Source organism: Sciurus vulgaris (genome assembly GCF_902686455.1).
Source record: "Sciurus vulgaris genome assembly, chromosome: 5".
Taxonomy (NCBI): Eukaryota; Metazoa; Chordata; class Mammalia; order Rodentia; family Sciuridae; genus Sciurus; species Sciurus vulgaris.
Window position 1 is genome coordinate 141,757,401 of NC_136465.1, and position 18,629 is coordinate 141,776,029.

General features: G+C 34.0%; 1 protein-coding gene across 5 annotated transcripts in view; it reads left to right on the forward strand.

Moving 5' to 3' along the window:
- Nucleotides 1–18,629, forward strand: part of PTPRQ (protein tyrosine phosphatase receptor type Q) — a 216,113-nt gene that overhangs the window by 119,942 nt on the left and 77,542 nt on the right. For all 5 annotated transcript variants that reach the window (XM_079140697.1, XM_079140699.1, XM_079140698.1 and 2 more), the window contains 2 exons: nt 13,057–13,178; nt 17,521–17,707. In XM_079140697.1, the coding sequence (XP_078996823.1) occupies nt 13,057–13,178; nt 17,521–17,707 (309 nt within the window). The remainder of the gene's footprint in view (nt 1–13,056; nt 13,179–17,520; nt 17,708–18,629) is intronic.

Genomic DNA, 18,629 nt, shown 5'->3' on the forward strand with positions numbered 1-18,629 from the left:
AAATCTGACAGAAAAGTAGGACATTTAACTGAATACACTTTTAAGCCCCAGGAACTGTAAGTTCCTTCAAAGAGTCTGACAGGAACCATAATGAATGAAGTTGACTCATATGTGATCCTTGGAAGTGATAGAGACCGTGGCAGATTAACAGAGAATGTACTCTAAAGGGGCAGCCACCACTTACTTCTTGCTGAATGTTGTCTTACAGACAACCCATGTGCTACTAGGTCTTCTGATGTTTTCTGGGAAACAGGAAAGTTAATTAATATTTTTATCAATTTCTTGGTTTTTCTACCACTTTGATTAAGAAAGGTGAGCATATAATAGACATGATTTTCTTTGCGGTGTCAAAAATTCATAGCTTCTCAAATGATTGGTCATATGTAGGTGAGGATAACAAGTTACTTAGTGTTTAAATTATGACAGTGAATTGATTGTTGTTTAGTCTAAGGATTGGAGGAATTTTTTGCTTTCAATGAAGAGGGGCCGTTTTTCTAATAATAAATACATTTGAATTCTGAATTCTTAAAAATTAAAAAAAATTAGTTGTTCAACCAAATGTATTAGATCTGGCCTATAAATAGCTCATTTGTAATTTTTGATTAAAATATACCTGTGCCTATGTGTCTTCTGTCATGAAGGGTTCTATCTTAGTCCATATGAGCACTCACAGGGAGATCACCTGCATGGTTGCCAGGAAGTATACTTTATAAATACACTGTCTCTTATAAGCATAGTTAATGACATTATGGAAGATGTTTAATTGGCATAAAACAATGTGTAACATGATCAATTCAGAAGTGGAAAATAAAATTGAAAGTGGAATTATTAAATAATCCCACATTCTCAAGTCTTTCTACTTGAGTGTCATTCCTTTCACCCTATTTTTAGATTTATGATCATGTTTTATTTCCGGGGAACACATGAGAAATCAAAGTCAGTTTGGGATTAATCAACAAGAATGTTTATTTTGAACTTGTAGGTGTTGAAAAGGAATAACTACTCTTATCTAAATAACTAGAAAACATAAATAGGTGCTTATAAATTTAAAACATGGCTAACGTTGAGAGTTTTAGTTGCTCATAAACTTGATTTTCTACCACTGTGATAAAGAAAGGTGAACATATAATAGACTTGTGATTTTCTTTGCAGTCTCAAAAATTCATAGCTTCTCAAATGATTGGTCATATGTGGGTGAGGATAACAACTCACTTAGTGTTTAAATTACGACAATGAGTTGGTTGTTGTTTAGTCTAAGGAATGGAGGAATTTTTTGCTTTCAATGAAGAGGGGACATTTTTCTAATAATATATATATTTGAATTCTGAATTTCACAATTATAATGTAAAGGAAAAATTTTATTATATGAAAACAAGGAAAGAGAATTTGAGATTACATTTGACATGAAAGACAAAAATACACCAAATATATTATTGTAATATAATATGTAATGGGAACAGTCAACAAGAATCTTGAAGAGTAGTCATTTCTTAAGAGTCAAAGTAAGTAATATTTATATACCAAAGATTAAAATATAAACATTGTCCAAACAAAAAGTAATCTGGATGAAGAAAATCAATGTTTTGTATTTTCTGTCATTGATCCAAAAAATGTTTTGTAATTTCATGATTCGACTTAAGATAAAATAATAATAACCATTTCTCTGTATTAGAGAAAAGATAAACAACAGTTTAAAATCCCTGTTTCCAATGAGTGTGCATTTTGTTCTAATGGCATCAAATTGTGCCCAAGCACTTATTAATACAACATCTTATCACAACCTGGAGTTTCTTGATAAAGAGTTAGTGTTTGATGGCTAGTTGAAAATTCAATTGGTCAAAATTTTAAATTGTTTAAATAACAGACAACCCACTATGAATTATAAGTATTATAAAAGACCCTAAAACAGCTCATAGCCTAAGAAAACACATTGTTATTAGCTCTCTCTGAGCTCATAAAGCAGAACAACAAAATAGAAGATCCAGGAAGCAGTCAGAATGCAAGCAGAGAATTAAATTGGTTTACTCTGAATCTGAATCTAAAACTGTAAAACACAGTAAAGAAACAATATTTAGTCAACTCAAGCTAACATTTCTCTCTGCCATACCCTCTGATCTAGATAATTAAAGACTAATTGTTTTTCTCCCTAAATCCTCTGTGAATACCTATAACTCTACTTCATGCTGTGTTTATATATAAAAAGCACAAAAATTATAAAAGACAAAACTACTTAAAACAGTGAAATCTTGCAGACTATTTTACTCATCTCTTATTTTTCTGATTATATACTCAAAAGCAATTTGGGTTCTGTGTTTGGGCTATGGAATGGAAAATGGAAAGCTGTTAAGTATCTCTATGCTGCACAATAGGTACATAACAATGCTGAAGAAATGTACAATTTTCAAGGAGTGTGGGTGTGAAATTAGTATGGAATGAAATGGGTCTCTTTTGTAATGTGCATCTCCTATAGACCACCAGGACTGGAAGACAGCAAGAAAGGAAGATTCCTGGGGTAACACTTAGGTTGTGAAAACCACAGGATACCATACTCATGAGGAATTTTAACTACCCAAACATCTGTTAGGTTAAAAAAAAGTAATTCAACAAAACATGCCTCATCAAAGGAGTTTCCAAGGACTGTAACTTTATAATTTAAGAAGAAGAAAAAATAAACAAAGACCAGAGCACACCTTACTATTATTGAAAATAAGAAATTGTTAATGCATTAGTATGTATTCAATTATTTTTCTTGATTTTAAACTGTATAATGCACTTAAAATGTAATCAACACTCTGGTAACACAGGTAGAAATTATTTTTTCTATCAAGAAGCGATTATATATTAATAAGCAATGTTAACTATAAATAAATAAGAAAATATAACCAAAGACGTGTAGAAACCTATTTGGTGGCAGTGCATTTTTAGGATGTGCTCTATCCTGCTTTCACTAGAGAAAATAAATCTAATTTATTTAGACATGATGATTACACTTCTGTGAAAGGAGATGCTGTTGAAATTCTTCTAAATTAGCTGCCTGAAACTTCCAAATGTATAATTCAAAACAACATCTCTCTCCTCTAGACCAGTATGTTGAAGTTATTGGTATGACCACGGGGTTCCCACAGACGTCGCAGACTCCATAGTACCAACGCCCCACCCGCTGCCAGTGCTTTCTTCCTATTGGTTCCCCGCTTTGGTGTATTGCACCACTGTTAATCTAGGTATTCAAGCTAGCAATCTAGGAATCATTCTTAATTCTTTTTAGCTACTCTCATCCCTCACAAGTCAATAACTGAATCCTATTAAATTTATCTTCTACATATCTCTTGCATTTGCTTATTTATCTTTGGTAAATATCTCCAAATCTAGACTCTTAACGTTCATCTCCTAAATTATTGTAAAGATATGAAAATGGTCTTTCTGTCCCTACTTTCTACCCTTTATCTGCACAGAGCATTCAAATACTTACTTGACCATGTCATTCCTCTGTTGAAAAATCTTTGATGGACTGCTGTTTGCCTGCCTGTAAAAACCGGTCTTTTAGTGAGTGAGATGTGGTCACTTATGCTTTGGTTGATATCCCCCACACAAGCACTGCTCCTCTGTTATGCTGCAGTCTCACCTCTTCTTTCTTTCTGCCCTTTCCATTCTCTTCTTTTGGAGACCCAGCTACCTTTTCTTTCTGTTTTATGTTAAGTATCTCCTTTGAAAAGCCTTCAAGAAATTCCTTTTTCCACTCCTACCTCCTAAACTTGTTTCTAAAGCATTGAACATACTGCATCATTATTATTGATCTCTCTTTCTTTTGTGGGATTCTGAATTCCTTAAAAACAAGTGTGCCCAGATAGCCATATCTTGTTTTCACCCTTCATGTGTACTTGTTACCTAACTCATTACGGTGTGGAAGGAAGGTGTTCGATATCGATGCAAAAGCATTTGGGTGAAAAATTCTCCATATTTCAAAATAGTTCATACTGATTTTCTTTTTTCTTTTTCTTTTGGTCTAAACTTGTCTTTCAAATACTTGCATAGTTAATGTCAAAATTAAAATTCCCCTGGTCAGTTACTCTTTCTGTTGAATATGTTGAGCTTTCTTTTATTGCAATAAAACCGTGTATTTTATTTTGTTGATCATTTTATGAGTTTCCCTTTTATTAATTAACATAAGAAAGAACTATGGAAGTTCTTTTTTATTCATTTTAATTTGTTCTTTTTGGGTATACATGACAGTAGAATGTATTTTGACATATTATACATACATGAAGTATAACTTCCCATTCTTGTGGTTGTACATGATGAAGAGTTTCACTTGTCATATATTCAGATATGAACATAGGAAAGTTATGTCTGATTCATTCTATTGTCTTTCCTATTCCCATTTTGGAAGTTCTTTCATGTAGGAAAGAACTATGTACACCATTAATTTAGAAGGGCTTCCGACAGTGAAGGAAATTACTAAATGCTTAATTCAGAATGGATTGAAACATTCAAAATATCCAAATCTTTCTCAAAATAATGAATACATTTGTGTAGTAAGTGAGGACCGTACCAGGTTGTTGGCTCATGAAGAAAACAAAAGGGAAGCATAATGTTAAAATTTAGGGTGCTAAATATGACTACAAAGAGAAAATAGTGGGTGAAATAGTAATATAAAGAGATAAATAGTAAGCACATAAAGTCAAAGTATTTAACAAATTATCCAACTTAATAGTGACAAGAGCTTTTGTCAGATTATCAAACAAGTTTTTTAGAATTTAAATACTGTTAAAATATTTATTGTTGAAATTGTATTTAACATAGCAAGTAAAATGTGTTTTCAGAAAAATAATTTTAAAAAATCAAAGGAAATTATTATTATTCCTATGTTTTTAAAAAATCATCTATATATAAATATATATATATATATTTTTTTTTTTTTTTTAAAGCCTGGTTTCATTTTTTAAAAGTGGGGGGACGGCTACCCACTTGGCTTCATTTTATCCTTTTAAAATTCAAATGTACTCTCTTCCTTTCTCATCTCAATCTTCAGATCTCATGTTGAATTGCATTTCCTTTTATTCTTTGGGGAGTCTTCTTTGTTTTGGTCCAAAAAGAAGTGTGAAGTAGGATTAATGCATTGTGAGTTTGGTTCTTTATCTTAAGTTCAAATTCTGCCCCTGCATTAAGTCAACAAGTATTCAGCTGTTTCTTCTGCTTTTTTTAAGGAAGTAAAGAGAACTCTCATTTAACTATGGAAAGATTCTATGGTTAAGTATAAACCTATTGATTTGGGCATTTTTTCTGGTCAAGCCCAGTGAGAGCCCCAGGCTGTGGAATTCATATGCTGGTTTGGTTCAACTACTTTACACATTGATACTTTCATGAACCTAGATCTTTTCTAGGATGAAGTCTACACTCCTAGATCTTGACTAGGATTTGTGAAAAGCCTTAACATGGTGTGGAAGGTCGAAGGGTGCTAAGTATGATCACAAAGAGAAGAGATTCAAAGAGAATAGATTCAGGTAAAATCATAGCATGAAGGGGGCAACAGTCAGCATATAAAATTAAAACTAGTTTAAAAAGCATCCATCTACATATTTAATGCCAAAAAAGTGCTTGCCAGATTATTAAGCAAATGTTCAAGAATGTAAATAAAAATATCTTTGAAAATTGCATTAGTATAAGCACATATATTTTCAGGACAAAAACAGCAGTTAAAGGAAATTAAAAGGATTATCACTCTGAAATATTGTTGGCTTTGACTACTGGTACTGAGAGAACTGAGGATATTATACGAGCTCCTAGTATATAATGCAACCATCTCCAATCCCACTCAAAGGGGGCAAAACTTCAAACTAAACTTTTGGGGTTTCCTAGATTTTTATTTTTCTTTATTGATACTCTTGATATTTATTTTACCCAAATTATACCTCTGTATAAATGAATAGGAAGACAAAGTCGCAACATTCATCCAAGCCCTAATGCTCCATCACTCTGATGGCCTTACCTCAGTTATTTCAGGTTGTTCCCATGTAGAGCTTCAAGGTAGCATAGAATTGGTGGCATTTCCTTATGTTTTTATGGACTATAAAGACCTGTTATTCTAGTATGCTGATTTTAAGTCCTTTGGGTATAGGCCAAGGAATGGAATAGCTGGGTCAAATGGTAGTTCCATTCCAAGCTTTCTGAGGAAAATCAGCATACTACAGAGATACAGCCACATCAATGTTCATTGCTGCTCAATTCATCATAGCCAGATTGTGGAACCAACCTAGATGTCCTTCAATTGATGAATGGATAAAGAAACTGTGGCATATATATACAATGGAATATTATTCCGCCATAAAGAATGATAAAATTATAGCATTTGCAGGCAAATGGATGAAATTGGAGAATATCATGCTAAGTGAGATAAGCCAATCTCAAAAAATTAAAGGACGAATGATCTCGCTGATAAGTGGATGAGGACATATAATGGGGGGTGGTGGGAGGGGTTAGCGTTAGGGTTAGGGTTAGGTTTAGGATTAGGGTTAAGGAGGGTGGTAAGAATGGAGGAAGGAAGGACTGTATAGAGGGAAAAGAGGGGTGGGAGGGGTGGAGGGGAAGGGAAAAAATAACAGAATGAATCAAACAACATTACACTATGTAAATTTATGATTACACAAATAGTATGCCTTGACTCCATGTACAGAGAAACAACATGTATCCCATTTGTTTACAATAAAAAAAATATAATAAAAAAAAAGACCTGTTATTCTAGAAACTTGGGGGATCAAAGGAGGTGAGGGTAAGAAGAACCTTATTTCCTAGTTATCCAGAATTAAAATAAAATGAAAGATAGGAGTAGACCAGATTGTGGAGCTTGGTACACAAATGTTCATATCGACTACCAGCTTCCAAATTCCCTCCACAGCTACTTTTCCAGCCTTCACAGAAGCAGTAATTTAACTCCCATTCCACCTTTGTTACTAAGAGTTATAAGAATCACTCCCTAATCTGCAAAGCAATGTCACTACTCTTTCAAATGGTATGTTGATATTGGAGAGCACTGGTTCTCAAACTTGTACTGTAGGGACACCTGGAGGGCATGTTATTTGCTTGTGCCCCAAAACTAGGGTATGATTCAATAAGTCTGGGATATGGTTTCAGAATTTGTGGTTTGTGACTTGCCCAGTGCAACTGATGCTGCTGGTCTGGAGACCACATTTTGAGAACCACATTGTACACTTTGTTTTGGAAACATGATGCTATGCTAGGAAATGATGTATTATCTGATCCTAATTACATAGTACTAAAATTAAAATATTTTCATTCTTACCTCACATTCCTAGCATTGGAAATGAGGGCTTCTGTTTGTTATTTGTGTTATTTATTTTTTTGAATTGTGTTTTCAGTTTAAGCCGGTCTGAAATTAGGTAGATAACTCATTTCAGCATCAAATAAGATGATTATACACTGGAACCTGGTACTGTGAACATCCATGAATCATTTTCAGTACTCATTAAATAGTCTAATCTGACAAATTCTTAGGTTTATAGCACTTGTTCATGGTACTACCTTATTGGGAAATCTAACTGTAAAACAAAATTGAAGTCTTGTACAATGACTTGCCTTGAAATATTTCATACAGCAAGACTGGTATGCCATATGGGTCAATGAAATTCTGGGCTCTAGGGAAATGGCCAACACTAGGGAAGGACAACCAATTATCACAGTGCTGCCTGGTGGTAGAAATGTGGTGAATCTAATTGCTAAGCTTGTTCAGGGCTTTGGATGTCCTGAATGGTTTAAGGCACAAGGATCCATGCAGCCAATTAGATGTTCTTTAGTCTCTAGAGACATCGAAAACTCAAAACTAATTCTTGCATGTGTGCTGAATCAAAATCAGTTCACAGTCCCAAATGTGTTTAAAATTTCTATAGTTGAGAAACAGGCCCCCTCACATAGTAATGATAGTCATTAGGAATCTGGGGGTCCTGTGTATCAGATACTAAAACTAGAATACCCTATTAGTAGGCCTTTTAAATAAAATTTAAACTGGACTTAAAAATTCAAATTTAAACTGGACAGAAAATTTAAATCATACACAGAGCTCATGATTTTGTGACCTGCTGTCAAATCTTGTATTTATTTTATACTTCTTCTCATAGGAAATTCACCATAGAACAGTGCAGTAAAAACCATACAGTATTTTCTATAGTATTTTTCACAACTAAATTAGATATACAGAAATCTACAGATGGCAATGTTGCTAAAAAGTCTTTGTGCTTATTCTGAAAGTGTAGTATTAGACACAACAAAGTTCATTGGTTCTTAGTCAAAGTGGCACAGACTTGGGAACATTCAGACTTTTATATGGACTAGGCAAAATGATGGTCTATCCAGACTCACCTTTCAGCTAACACACTTAGCATTGAGACACAGATGGATGGGAAAGATGACCCTGACCCACATAAGACCCACATTCCTGTGCAAGGATAGAAGCATGATAATCAGGAAATGATGGTTGTTAGTTACAGAAAATGCATTATTGTGAAAACCAGGGGGAAAGTGCTTATGAGAGGAAGTGATTGGATTATGGGGAATGAGAGAATAAGGATACATCATTCCTACTGAGTAAATTGCTGTGATTTATAAGAGAGAGGGTATAGTGATATCTTGGCCCATTACTGACTAGATTCATTTCACAAACAATCCTAAATCAGAATGTGACAGTTTATGGGGAGACAAACAAAGTCTCCTAAAGATGCTTGTAAGTTACTCTGCTTTTAAACTAGCATGTTTTCAATTCCCCATTCCTTCACCATCATCAACTTCCTTTACTTTGGTAATTGGCATTCATAATTGTAATTTTGGTTTTTTTAATTATTTTTTAATTTTTTTACAGACTGAATTTTGATTTATTGTACACAAATGGGGTACATCATTTTGTTTCTATGGTTGTATGTAATTGTAATTTTGTATTTCCCTTTTATGTAACTCTATTAATAGATTACTATATACTGTGCTAAAACAGAAATATAATCCCAAACATATTTTATTTTGCAGTTTGGGTATTTTGATAAATTCCATGACAAGTTTACCTGAAAGGGTTGAAATATTCCTGTGCTTAAAGGTACATCATACAATTTGAAAAATGCAAAAATAATTAGGTGGTAATTTATAATAATTGAGGACTTTAAAAAAAATCCTTCTTTTTAAATTACCTCTGGATTAATCAAATAATTATTTTCATCACTTCCAATAGAGAAATATATATTGTTTTGCATTATATGAGTACAATATATTTACATATATTCTCATATATATATTTACTTTTATTCATTAGTTTGATGTAAGAGTTCCAATATTTTGAAAACACAGGTTGATAAAATACAGGAAATAGCTGTGTAACGAAACAGGAAATTTCATTAAAAGTTTACTGAAATACAAATGTGGTTTCGAATGATTGTGTCTTTAAAAAAGAAAGGAAGGAAAGAGGAAAGAACAACTCTGGGAAAAGTTCAAGAAATGACATTAGGTTCAAGTCACTCAGTGAGGAGCTAAATACCTTGCTTTTCTGAAATGACTGATTCATGTTTGGAACGTAAAATATTTATTAGTTTGGGTAGTCAGATGTATCCAGCAATGATCTCTGAGCGTCACTTTTTCTCTGCTCTGCTTGGGGTGGGCAGACACTCCCTGATGAGGGCTTTGATTGCTGGTATCAAAGGAATGATTGCAGGGTTGACATTTTACTGTGAAAGAGAAGAAATTGAAGCAAGATTTTCTGAACTGGGGTACAGACATATTTGCAAGTCAATGTTTGCCTTGGGAAATGGCTTTGAGTCTGTCCTCAGTTAAGATTCAAAAGAACCATACCTTGGAGCAAAGAAGATTTGGACAAATTCCCCTGATAGTATTTTCAAACATAAACTACCATCAATATTGTCAGAAAAAATTTCAACAACTTTCTTGGCCAGAAAAATTCTCAGCAAGTTATTCATGATCTCTGGGCAACAGTGAGGTGATAATTCTGATTGCCTGCTAGAGTGAGTTGGTTTAAAGTGTAGACTCAATATTGCTGTTTGTGTATTGTATAGAAGTATATGAATCGGTTTGATTCTGGAGATGATTGTTCTTCTTTTGATCCAATTAATTTTAGCCCATCTTTCTGCTATGGGTTAAGATATCAAAAACCACAACCTATCATGGCCTCTTCCAGTTCATGATAATGATCTATGGCATTTGGTCTTTCCCCCATAATATTCCATCTTACAAAAACTTTAGCAGTAGCCCTAAAGGCTCTATATAATCTGTCCCTCATTCATTACTATAGTTACATTTATGTACTTGTTACTAAAATATGTCAATGCTATTGTTAAAATATATTTTATAATATTATCTTCCTGGGAAATATATTGTAAATATTAATCATCTCACTTATGAAGGTGGTCACTTCTATTAACCTCTATCTTAGCCTAATTTGTGTTGCTATAATGAAATATTAGAGACTGGGTAATTTACAAGGAATAGAAATTTATTTACTCATAGTTCTGGAGGCTGGAAGGTCCAAGATCAAGGTGCCAACAGGTCTGATTGTCTGGTGAGGGTATAATTACTGGAAGGGAGAAATTCTTTGTCCTCACATAGTGGGAAGCTTAAAGGCAAGCTACCTGCGTGCTTCGTGAAGCCTCTTTTATAGTGGCCTTAGTCCCATTCATGAGGGAGGAGCCTACATGACCTCATCACCTCTTAAAAGTCCCCCGTCTCAACACCATCACATAGACCATTAAGTTCCAATAGCCAGATTTTGAAGGGGACGTTTCAGAACATAGAAACATGTTAAATGCCTATGTGGTAATTAAAGTAAAACCTTCTGACTCTCTACAAAGCATGTGGTTCACTTGAAACCAGATGTACCTGCCATATTTAGTCTATACCAATTTGTAAGAAATTATCTTAAATTTTTATAAAAAGAACACTTTTCCATTCTAGTCCTGTCTTTCTAGTTCTAGACTCACCTTTCAAATTGCCAGGTATGGATCTAAGTCCTTTTCAGTTTCTCAGATTCAATAAGTGCAAATCCAAATTTATCATCTCCCACAGTCTCAATCCACCAAAAGCAATATGTTCCTGTTGTGAACTATATCAGCATTATTCCAGCATTAATGCATGACTTAACTTTTATTACTTCCTTTGTGTTACTTTGTACCCACATCTCATCTGTCCCTAGTTCTTCTACGTCAAGTTGTCTAAGTGACTGTAGGTTTCATCTCTTCTGATACATACCTACTATCACTAGTCAACTTTAGGGACTCTTGTCTCACCTGGCTTTTTGGAAGACAAGGTGCTGAAACAATGTGCATTTTCCTTTTGTCACAGCTTCTGAGTTTTCTTCCTAAGTCATTAGAAAAGTACTTCTTTTCTCAAGAATATTAGTGCCATCTTGTTATAAAGAATGAACTCCAAAATTTTTAACATAACCGTTAAGCACTCTGCTATTATCTGCTTCCATGAACACTGCTCTCTCTGTGATATCTCTATTCCCTGAATTTAGGAATTCCATTTTTTTTAATAGTATGATTTCTTTGGCAGTCTGGTGAAGTTTATGGACTCCTTCCCAGAGTATTTTTGAATGTGTAAATTAAAAAATGGATGCTTACCAAGGAGAGCAATTCTAGAGTAACACAATTCTCCCTGCAGACACTGCTGTTTGTGTCTGTGTGGCTTTGCTGTGACCCCCTAGTATAGAAGGGCCCCTAAGCCTGCCCTTCTGATTATGGAAATCTTCCTCATCTCTGAAAGCCTATGATTCCCAGGTTCTCCATGCAGCTTTACCTTGCCTCCCAGCTCTGTCCGTACTCAGGGACTTGCCCTTTGCCCTCTCATAGAAAATTATTTGTATTTCCAGTTAGTCCTTATCTTAACTAGGCCCTTTATTATATTTTTGGATAGTAATGTTCCCAACACTGAACTAGCCACTTGCACATATTCTTTCTCCACAGTTCTCTTCTAAACACTATGAAATAAGCATTTGATGGGGAAACTGAGGTCTGAACTTTTTGTTGTTTCATCAAGATCATACAGCTTGTTGCTCTTCCTAGACTATAAATTATTTGAGGAAAGGGACATTTTATCTACCTTTTATATCTTATAAAATTCCATATGTATAAAATGTATATCTTATAAAATTCTATGTAATAGGGTTTGTTCAGTAATGTTTTCTCATATGGATTTAAAAATGGGAAGCAGGAAATACTTGCCTCCCAATGTTCGACGTCATTGGAATTGACTAGGAGCCCTGGGAGGACAGAGATGGGCACAGCAGCGTTCCAAGGTTAATGTCTGTGTCAGATTTACTGCGACTAAGTCTTTTCAATGTACTCTTCACCCTTCTGATTTCTAGTGGTTTTTCAATTTGAAAATTCACACATAAGTGTTTTCAACAGTATTAATTCTTAAAATATTATCCCTTGCTTTACATTTAAAAAACTGGAAAAGTAGAACAAATTAAAAATTAGTTTGGAATCATGGTGAATTCAGGATTTATTTGAAGGTTACTATTTTAATAATAGATCAGAACAATTGGATAACCTATTTCTTATCCTATCTCCTCAGTGAAAACAGTAAAATGAACTCAGTTTACCCTTGTACACTTATAAGACTAAGACAATATATTTTAACCATAATTCCCTTATACTGATTTCTATTTTCATCTATGTACCTTTGCCTCTCTTTGGGTGGTCCAATATGTTTCTGCAAGAGTTTTCTTAAAACTGCATTACTAGATTATCTATTTCTAAATAAACATTTATTTATACAAATTTTTTATTTTAGAACTGGTGCACTTTCTTTCAAAATATGATTTCAAGTTTAAAATCACATATTTATGATTTAATTAATCACTTTCTTGTGGAAGTTTTAATTATAAGTAATTAGTTCATTTAATTTGCTAATACCTTTAGCATGCTATGAACTGTAAATTAATGTAAAATTAATTCATTATGACTATCCATTTTTCATGGTCTTTTCTATTGTTGTGCTGTCACAAGCGCTAACTAATGTAGCAGAATAATTGATTTTCTATTGTCATAGCTCCAGATGGTCCTCCTGAAAATGTGCAAGTAGTAGCAACATCACCTTTCAGCATCAACATCAGCTGGGGTGAACCTGCTGTCATCACGGGACCAACATACTACCTGATTGACATCAAATCGGTAAGACATGTCTTACCTTCTCTTTTAAAAGACAGTATGGATCATGGTTAGGGATGCAGGTTTTGGAAACAGACTACTTGAATTGGAGTCCCAGATCTGTTAGACCTTAGGCAATTTAGTTAACCTCTCTGTGTTTCAGTATCTGTATATGTAAAATAAAAATATAATTGTAGTTTATAGACAGTCTGTGAGGACTAAATCAGTTAATAATGCATAAAGAATTTAGAACATTTCCTGACACATAGTAAGTACTTACTAAGTATCAAGTTTTAGTAAAATAATTATTATTATATTAATTCTCAGGGCATAGATTATATATATAAACCAGGGGGTTAACTGATGAAAATGCATTGGTTTAAAATACAATGCAAATAGACTCATAATACAGAATGAGAAAGGAGAAGGCATTAGGAAATCATCTCCCGTATAAGATAAAATCAGAACTAAATTTTGAAAAATAATTAAAGCAGTGCCTGAAAAGAAAAAGGAAACAGAGTAATTTTCATTTAAGAAAAAGTGAGTAGTGCAACTATCCGAGGCCATAGCATTCAGAAAAAAGAGATTAAGAAGCTAGATTGGGAGGGTAACTATATAACATGTTATAGAGTTCAGGTTTTATTTTGAGTAGTAGGGTGGCAGATTTTGAGGAATTAAAGCAGTGAAGTGATGTAGATTTCTGTTGTACCATATGAATAGGTTTGTAGTGGATGGTTTGAGAGCAGTGTTAGAATGCAAATTTAGACAGACACGGGAAACTTTAAGAGTAATGTGGGGAAAAGAATGAAAACCAATTTAAATTTATAAGATTTGGTGAAAAAAATCAGCCAACTCACTGAATGGTGAGAGGACAAATCAAGAATGATTGTAGGACATGTGACTTACAAAATTATAAGGAATAGATCTGTAAAGAAAAAGTTCAGTATGAGACACTCTGAAATTGGGGTACCTTAGAGTCCTCCCTGTAAACATACCTGTTAGCAGTACTACATGTGACTTTGGAACACAGGAGGGAAATTCTGGATTAGCAACTTTTGAAAGTGTTGTATTTAGAAGATAATTAATATTATAGAAGTTGATGATATTAACTATAGAACATGCTAACTAAGAGGAGGACCTGAGGATAGCATCCTGAGGAATAGAAATATTTCCTTCCTTCATTCAACAACATTTTTAAATGCAATTAATGTCAGCACCATGCCAGGTGCTGGCTGTGTAGAAGTGAATAAATCTGATGTGGTCACTGTCTTTTATAGTTTATCTGAAACTCATTTCAGAAAGATATAACCATCAACATTTTTAAATCATTGGCTTCCAGACCAAGGCAAAACACTTATCAGTGCATTTAGGATTTATGCTTTAGCCTGGTTTCTGAAAAATGTGTCACAAGAGCACAAAATCCTTCCATTCAATGACTTTGAAACACAATTTGTTTTAAAATTTTCCCTAAAGACATTTGAGTATAGATATCATCCTGGATGAGTCTACTGGAAATGAATGCATCTTGTGGTATTTTATTCATTGTTCCCTTCATTCTTTCATTTAACAAATAGTTGTTGAATAGCTTCTATTCACTAGAACAAGAATGAAAAAGTAAAGTTCTGCTTTCAAGGAGCTCACACTTTAATGGGGGATGTGGAGATTTAAATGGCTAATTATAGATTCTGAGGTATGAAAGTTTTGGAGAAAACAAATTAACAAACTAAATTTTCTGTTATGGAGGACCATAGGATATAGAGACTTCAAAAAGCTCTTTAAATTTGCTCTGAGACTTAATGATTGAATAAGGTTGCACCAGATAGGAAAAGGTGGAGGTGAGGTAGGACAAGAAGAAAAAAATAGGAGACCGGCAGGTAAAGAAGATCCAGGGTCTAATTGCTGACATTGTATTTGTTGTAGCTCAAAAATGATGAGGATGATTTCATATTAATAATAGATGATCAAATGTGGTATGAGCAAACAAGCTCATATAGAAGGAAAGGTCAAACTGATAGAAGGAAAATGAGGGGTCAAATGGCCTGAGGTTTCAGTCCTTGGGTAATTGTTAACAACCCAGGTGGAGTAGGTTTAAGGAAAATATATGAACATTTGTACATATTAAGTTTGAGGACCCAGAATTCTTTTTGGATTTTATTAAATATTTTAAAGATAGGATACACCACGTTCATGTTGTGCCATATTTTACTATTGGATATTTATTAGCTATTGTTTCAATAGAGAGCATTGGAATCATTTAATTTATAAATAGTGTAATTTATAAGATCAAACCCACTGACTTGTTGCAGTAAAGAGAGTTTCGGACTCTTAGAAGACTCAAATTTAATCTCTATTATTAGGTGGCTATGGAATCTTGAGGAAATCATCCCAAGCCTACGAATTCAGAATTTAAATAGTTATAGTAGTTAGGCAAGCATCATCAAACCAGAAAAATGAAACCAAATGAGTGGGGTTGTGATGAATGGGAAATCCAGGCTGCGGATAGGGGTCAACTTGTTACTTACTTATCTCTAGGTAATTTTTTTCTTTCCTTTTTTTTTGGGGGGTGGGGGGGTTACCAGGAATTGAACCTAGGAGTGCTTAACCACTGAGCAACACCCCTGAGACTGTTTTTTATTTAGACACAAGGTCTCACTTGTTGCTTAGGGCCTTGCTTAGTTGCTGAGGCTGGCTTTGAGCTTGTGATCCTCCTGCCTCAGCCTACCAAGCTACCGGGTTTATAGGCATGTGCCACCACACCTGGCAAGATAATTTTTACCCATTATGAATATAAACCTAATGTTAAGGAAAATTCAAAAGGCCATATTTTATATAATATTTAAATAATTACAACTAATTACGTACTTTTCACCAGTGGGTCCCTATGTTGGATCAATAACCTTCCTATGCTGTTTTTCTGACGCTTTAGAGAAGTGGGACATTGGCCTCCACTGCGCCCTCTTGAGCTGGGAATGGTCTTTTCAACTGTTTGCTTTACTGGTATTACTCATTAGCCCTTAGCTGTGCTTTTATGGTAACATAACATATTCAAGGTAAAAAAGGTCTTAGAAGGCTGCACATGGTGGCCCACACCTGGATTCCCAGCAGCTTGGGGGCTGAGGCAGGAGGATATCGAGTTCAAAGCAACTAAAAAACTCAGTGAGACCCTGTTTCTAAATAAAATACAAAATAGGGCTGGGGATGTGGCTCAGTGGTCGAGTGCCCCTGAGTTCAATCCCTGGTAACATCCTCCCCTCTCAAAAAAATGTGTTAAAAAAGAGCAATTACAGAACTCATTGACCAACAACAAAATCTTTAAAATTACAAATGAGGAACAAGTAAAAACTGAACTTAATGGTGGTAATAATACATCAAACCAGATTTTAAGTATTTAATTCAAGTACTCTAGAGTAGCAAGGCACGGGTTTGAATTTTTTCATGGTTCTCAGGAAAAAGCACTTTTGTGTAGTGTTAGAAACTTTGGCTATTTTTAATGTCTAGAGCCAGTGGACCAGAACTTTCATTGCACAGGCACCCATTTGAACAAGTCACACAGGAAAACATTTAATAGACCTAAAGGTACTCATTTGTGCACATTAAATAATTATGACATTTGCAATTGAATCTTCATCCAGTGCCATGCATTGTGCTAGATCAAGAGTTTTTCAAACTATAGTCATGACCAGAATGCAGTAAATGCAGTTAAATAAAAAGGGTGGAAAATATCAATGTCTATTTCACAAAGTTATATTTCAAAAATTGTTTCAGGTATGGAGCACAGACACGTGTGTGTGTGTGTGTGTGTGTGTGTGTGTGTGTGTGTGCGCTCCTCTGAATCTCCTTTTTGTGGGTAATGGTAATTTCTTAAGATCAAAATCTCTGTACCAACTACTTCAGATCTCTTCTTTCTAAATCTCAACATAATGCTATAAATATGTGTTACTACCCCAATTTCACATACACGGAAGATAAGGCACAAAGAGCCTATGTGGTTTGTAAAGTGGTCAGTTGAGTTTGAACCCTTGATGAGAGTCCAAAAACCTATGTTTTTTTTTCTACAAATTATTAGAGTAGAAAGTAATTTCATTGACTGGAAAAAGTGATTCTTTTGCTTGTGCATTTGATGGATTGATTGACCATGGCTGGTTGATTGTTTTCTTTTACTTTTAATTACTGAAGTATTTACTAATTAATGAACTGTTATAGTAACACTTTAGATTTTCCAGGGCCATCTCATTGTTAAATAAATAAATAAATTAGTCAGTAAATATATGTCAGATGAATGTGCATGTAGCTTTGTAGTATTATGCTTTGGTGAACCAGAGCACTCCAGTATTGCTTCTTAATTGTTAACTGTTTCCCCCCATAGGTAGATCATGATGAATTCAATATTTCTTTCATCAAATCAAATGAAGAAAATAAAACCATGGAAATTAAAGACTTAAAAATATTTACCAGATATTCTGTTGTGATCACTGCATTTACTGGAAATGTAAGTGCTGCATATATAGAAGGGAAGTCAAGCCCTGAAGTCATTGTGACTACTTTAGAATCAGGTAGGAGTGCCCTTCATCATTGGCTGATCCAGCTGTCTGTTTTACATTTCCTTACTCCTATCCTAAATAGGATATAAGTTGTAAGAAGTTTTTGAAGTATTAAACAAAAATAATAATAATTCAATGATACTGTGATCATCAAAAGTAAAGCTATTTATATTTTTGAGGCAAAGTGAAAAATGTAGAATATTCAATCCTTATAAATGTAGAACAAATTAAATGTACCCAATTGTACTTTTCGATGCTTATTAAATCTGTTAAGTGTTTCAGAAATTGAGTTACCCTGCCTAAGAGATGATTTTTCTAAGTGTCTATAGCCAATAATACTACATTTTAATTATTTATATTCAATGATATGAATGAAAATTAATGATCTGCAATTCAATATTAGGATCCAGATCACATTTATCACAGATGTTTTCTTCACTTCGTCAAGTGATATCTATTATTATGTAGCTATCTAATAAATGTCAGAATCTATACAGATCTTCTCAGGTCCTATGAACAGGGTCTGAATGAATAATAAGATTGTAATCAGTAGAAATTTAATGTGGGAAGTCAACCTCCCAGACCTTGCTTGCCCCAGCCTTCTTCAGAATCCTGATGTTCTTTGCCACCAGATATGTCATTGGAAAGAGCAGATGAAGGGATGTGTTGCTATAGTTTATTTGTTGCTATCCATAAGGTAAGTACAGGAGATAAAAAATATTTTTAGCAAGTCTTTTCATTGTGTTCTCTATTCATTTTGCCTATAAAGTTATGGTACTTAATTACAAGATAAATTTTATCTTAAGCACCCTAAAATTACATTTGTTCCTATTTTCCTGCCAAATATCACAGGTATCTAGTTTTTATTGTGATTTTTGCATTTCTCTTTCATCTTCTCTGTGAGGAAAGAACTGATAAATGTATTCACATTTAT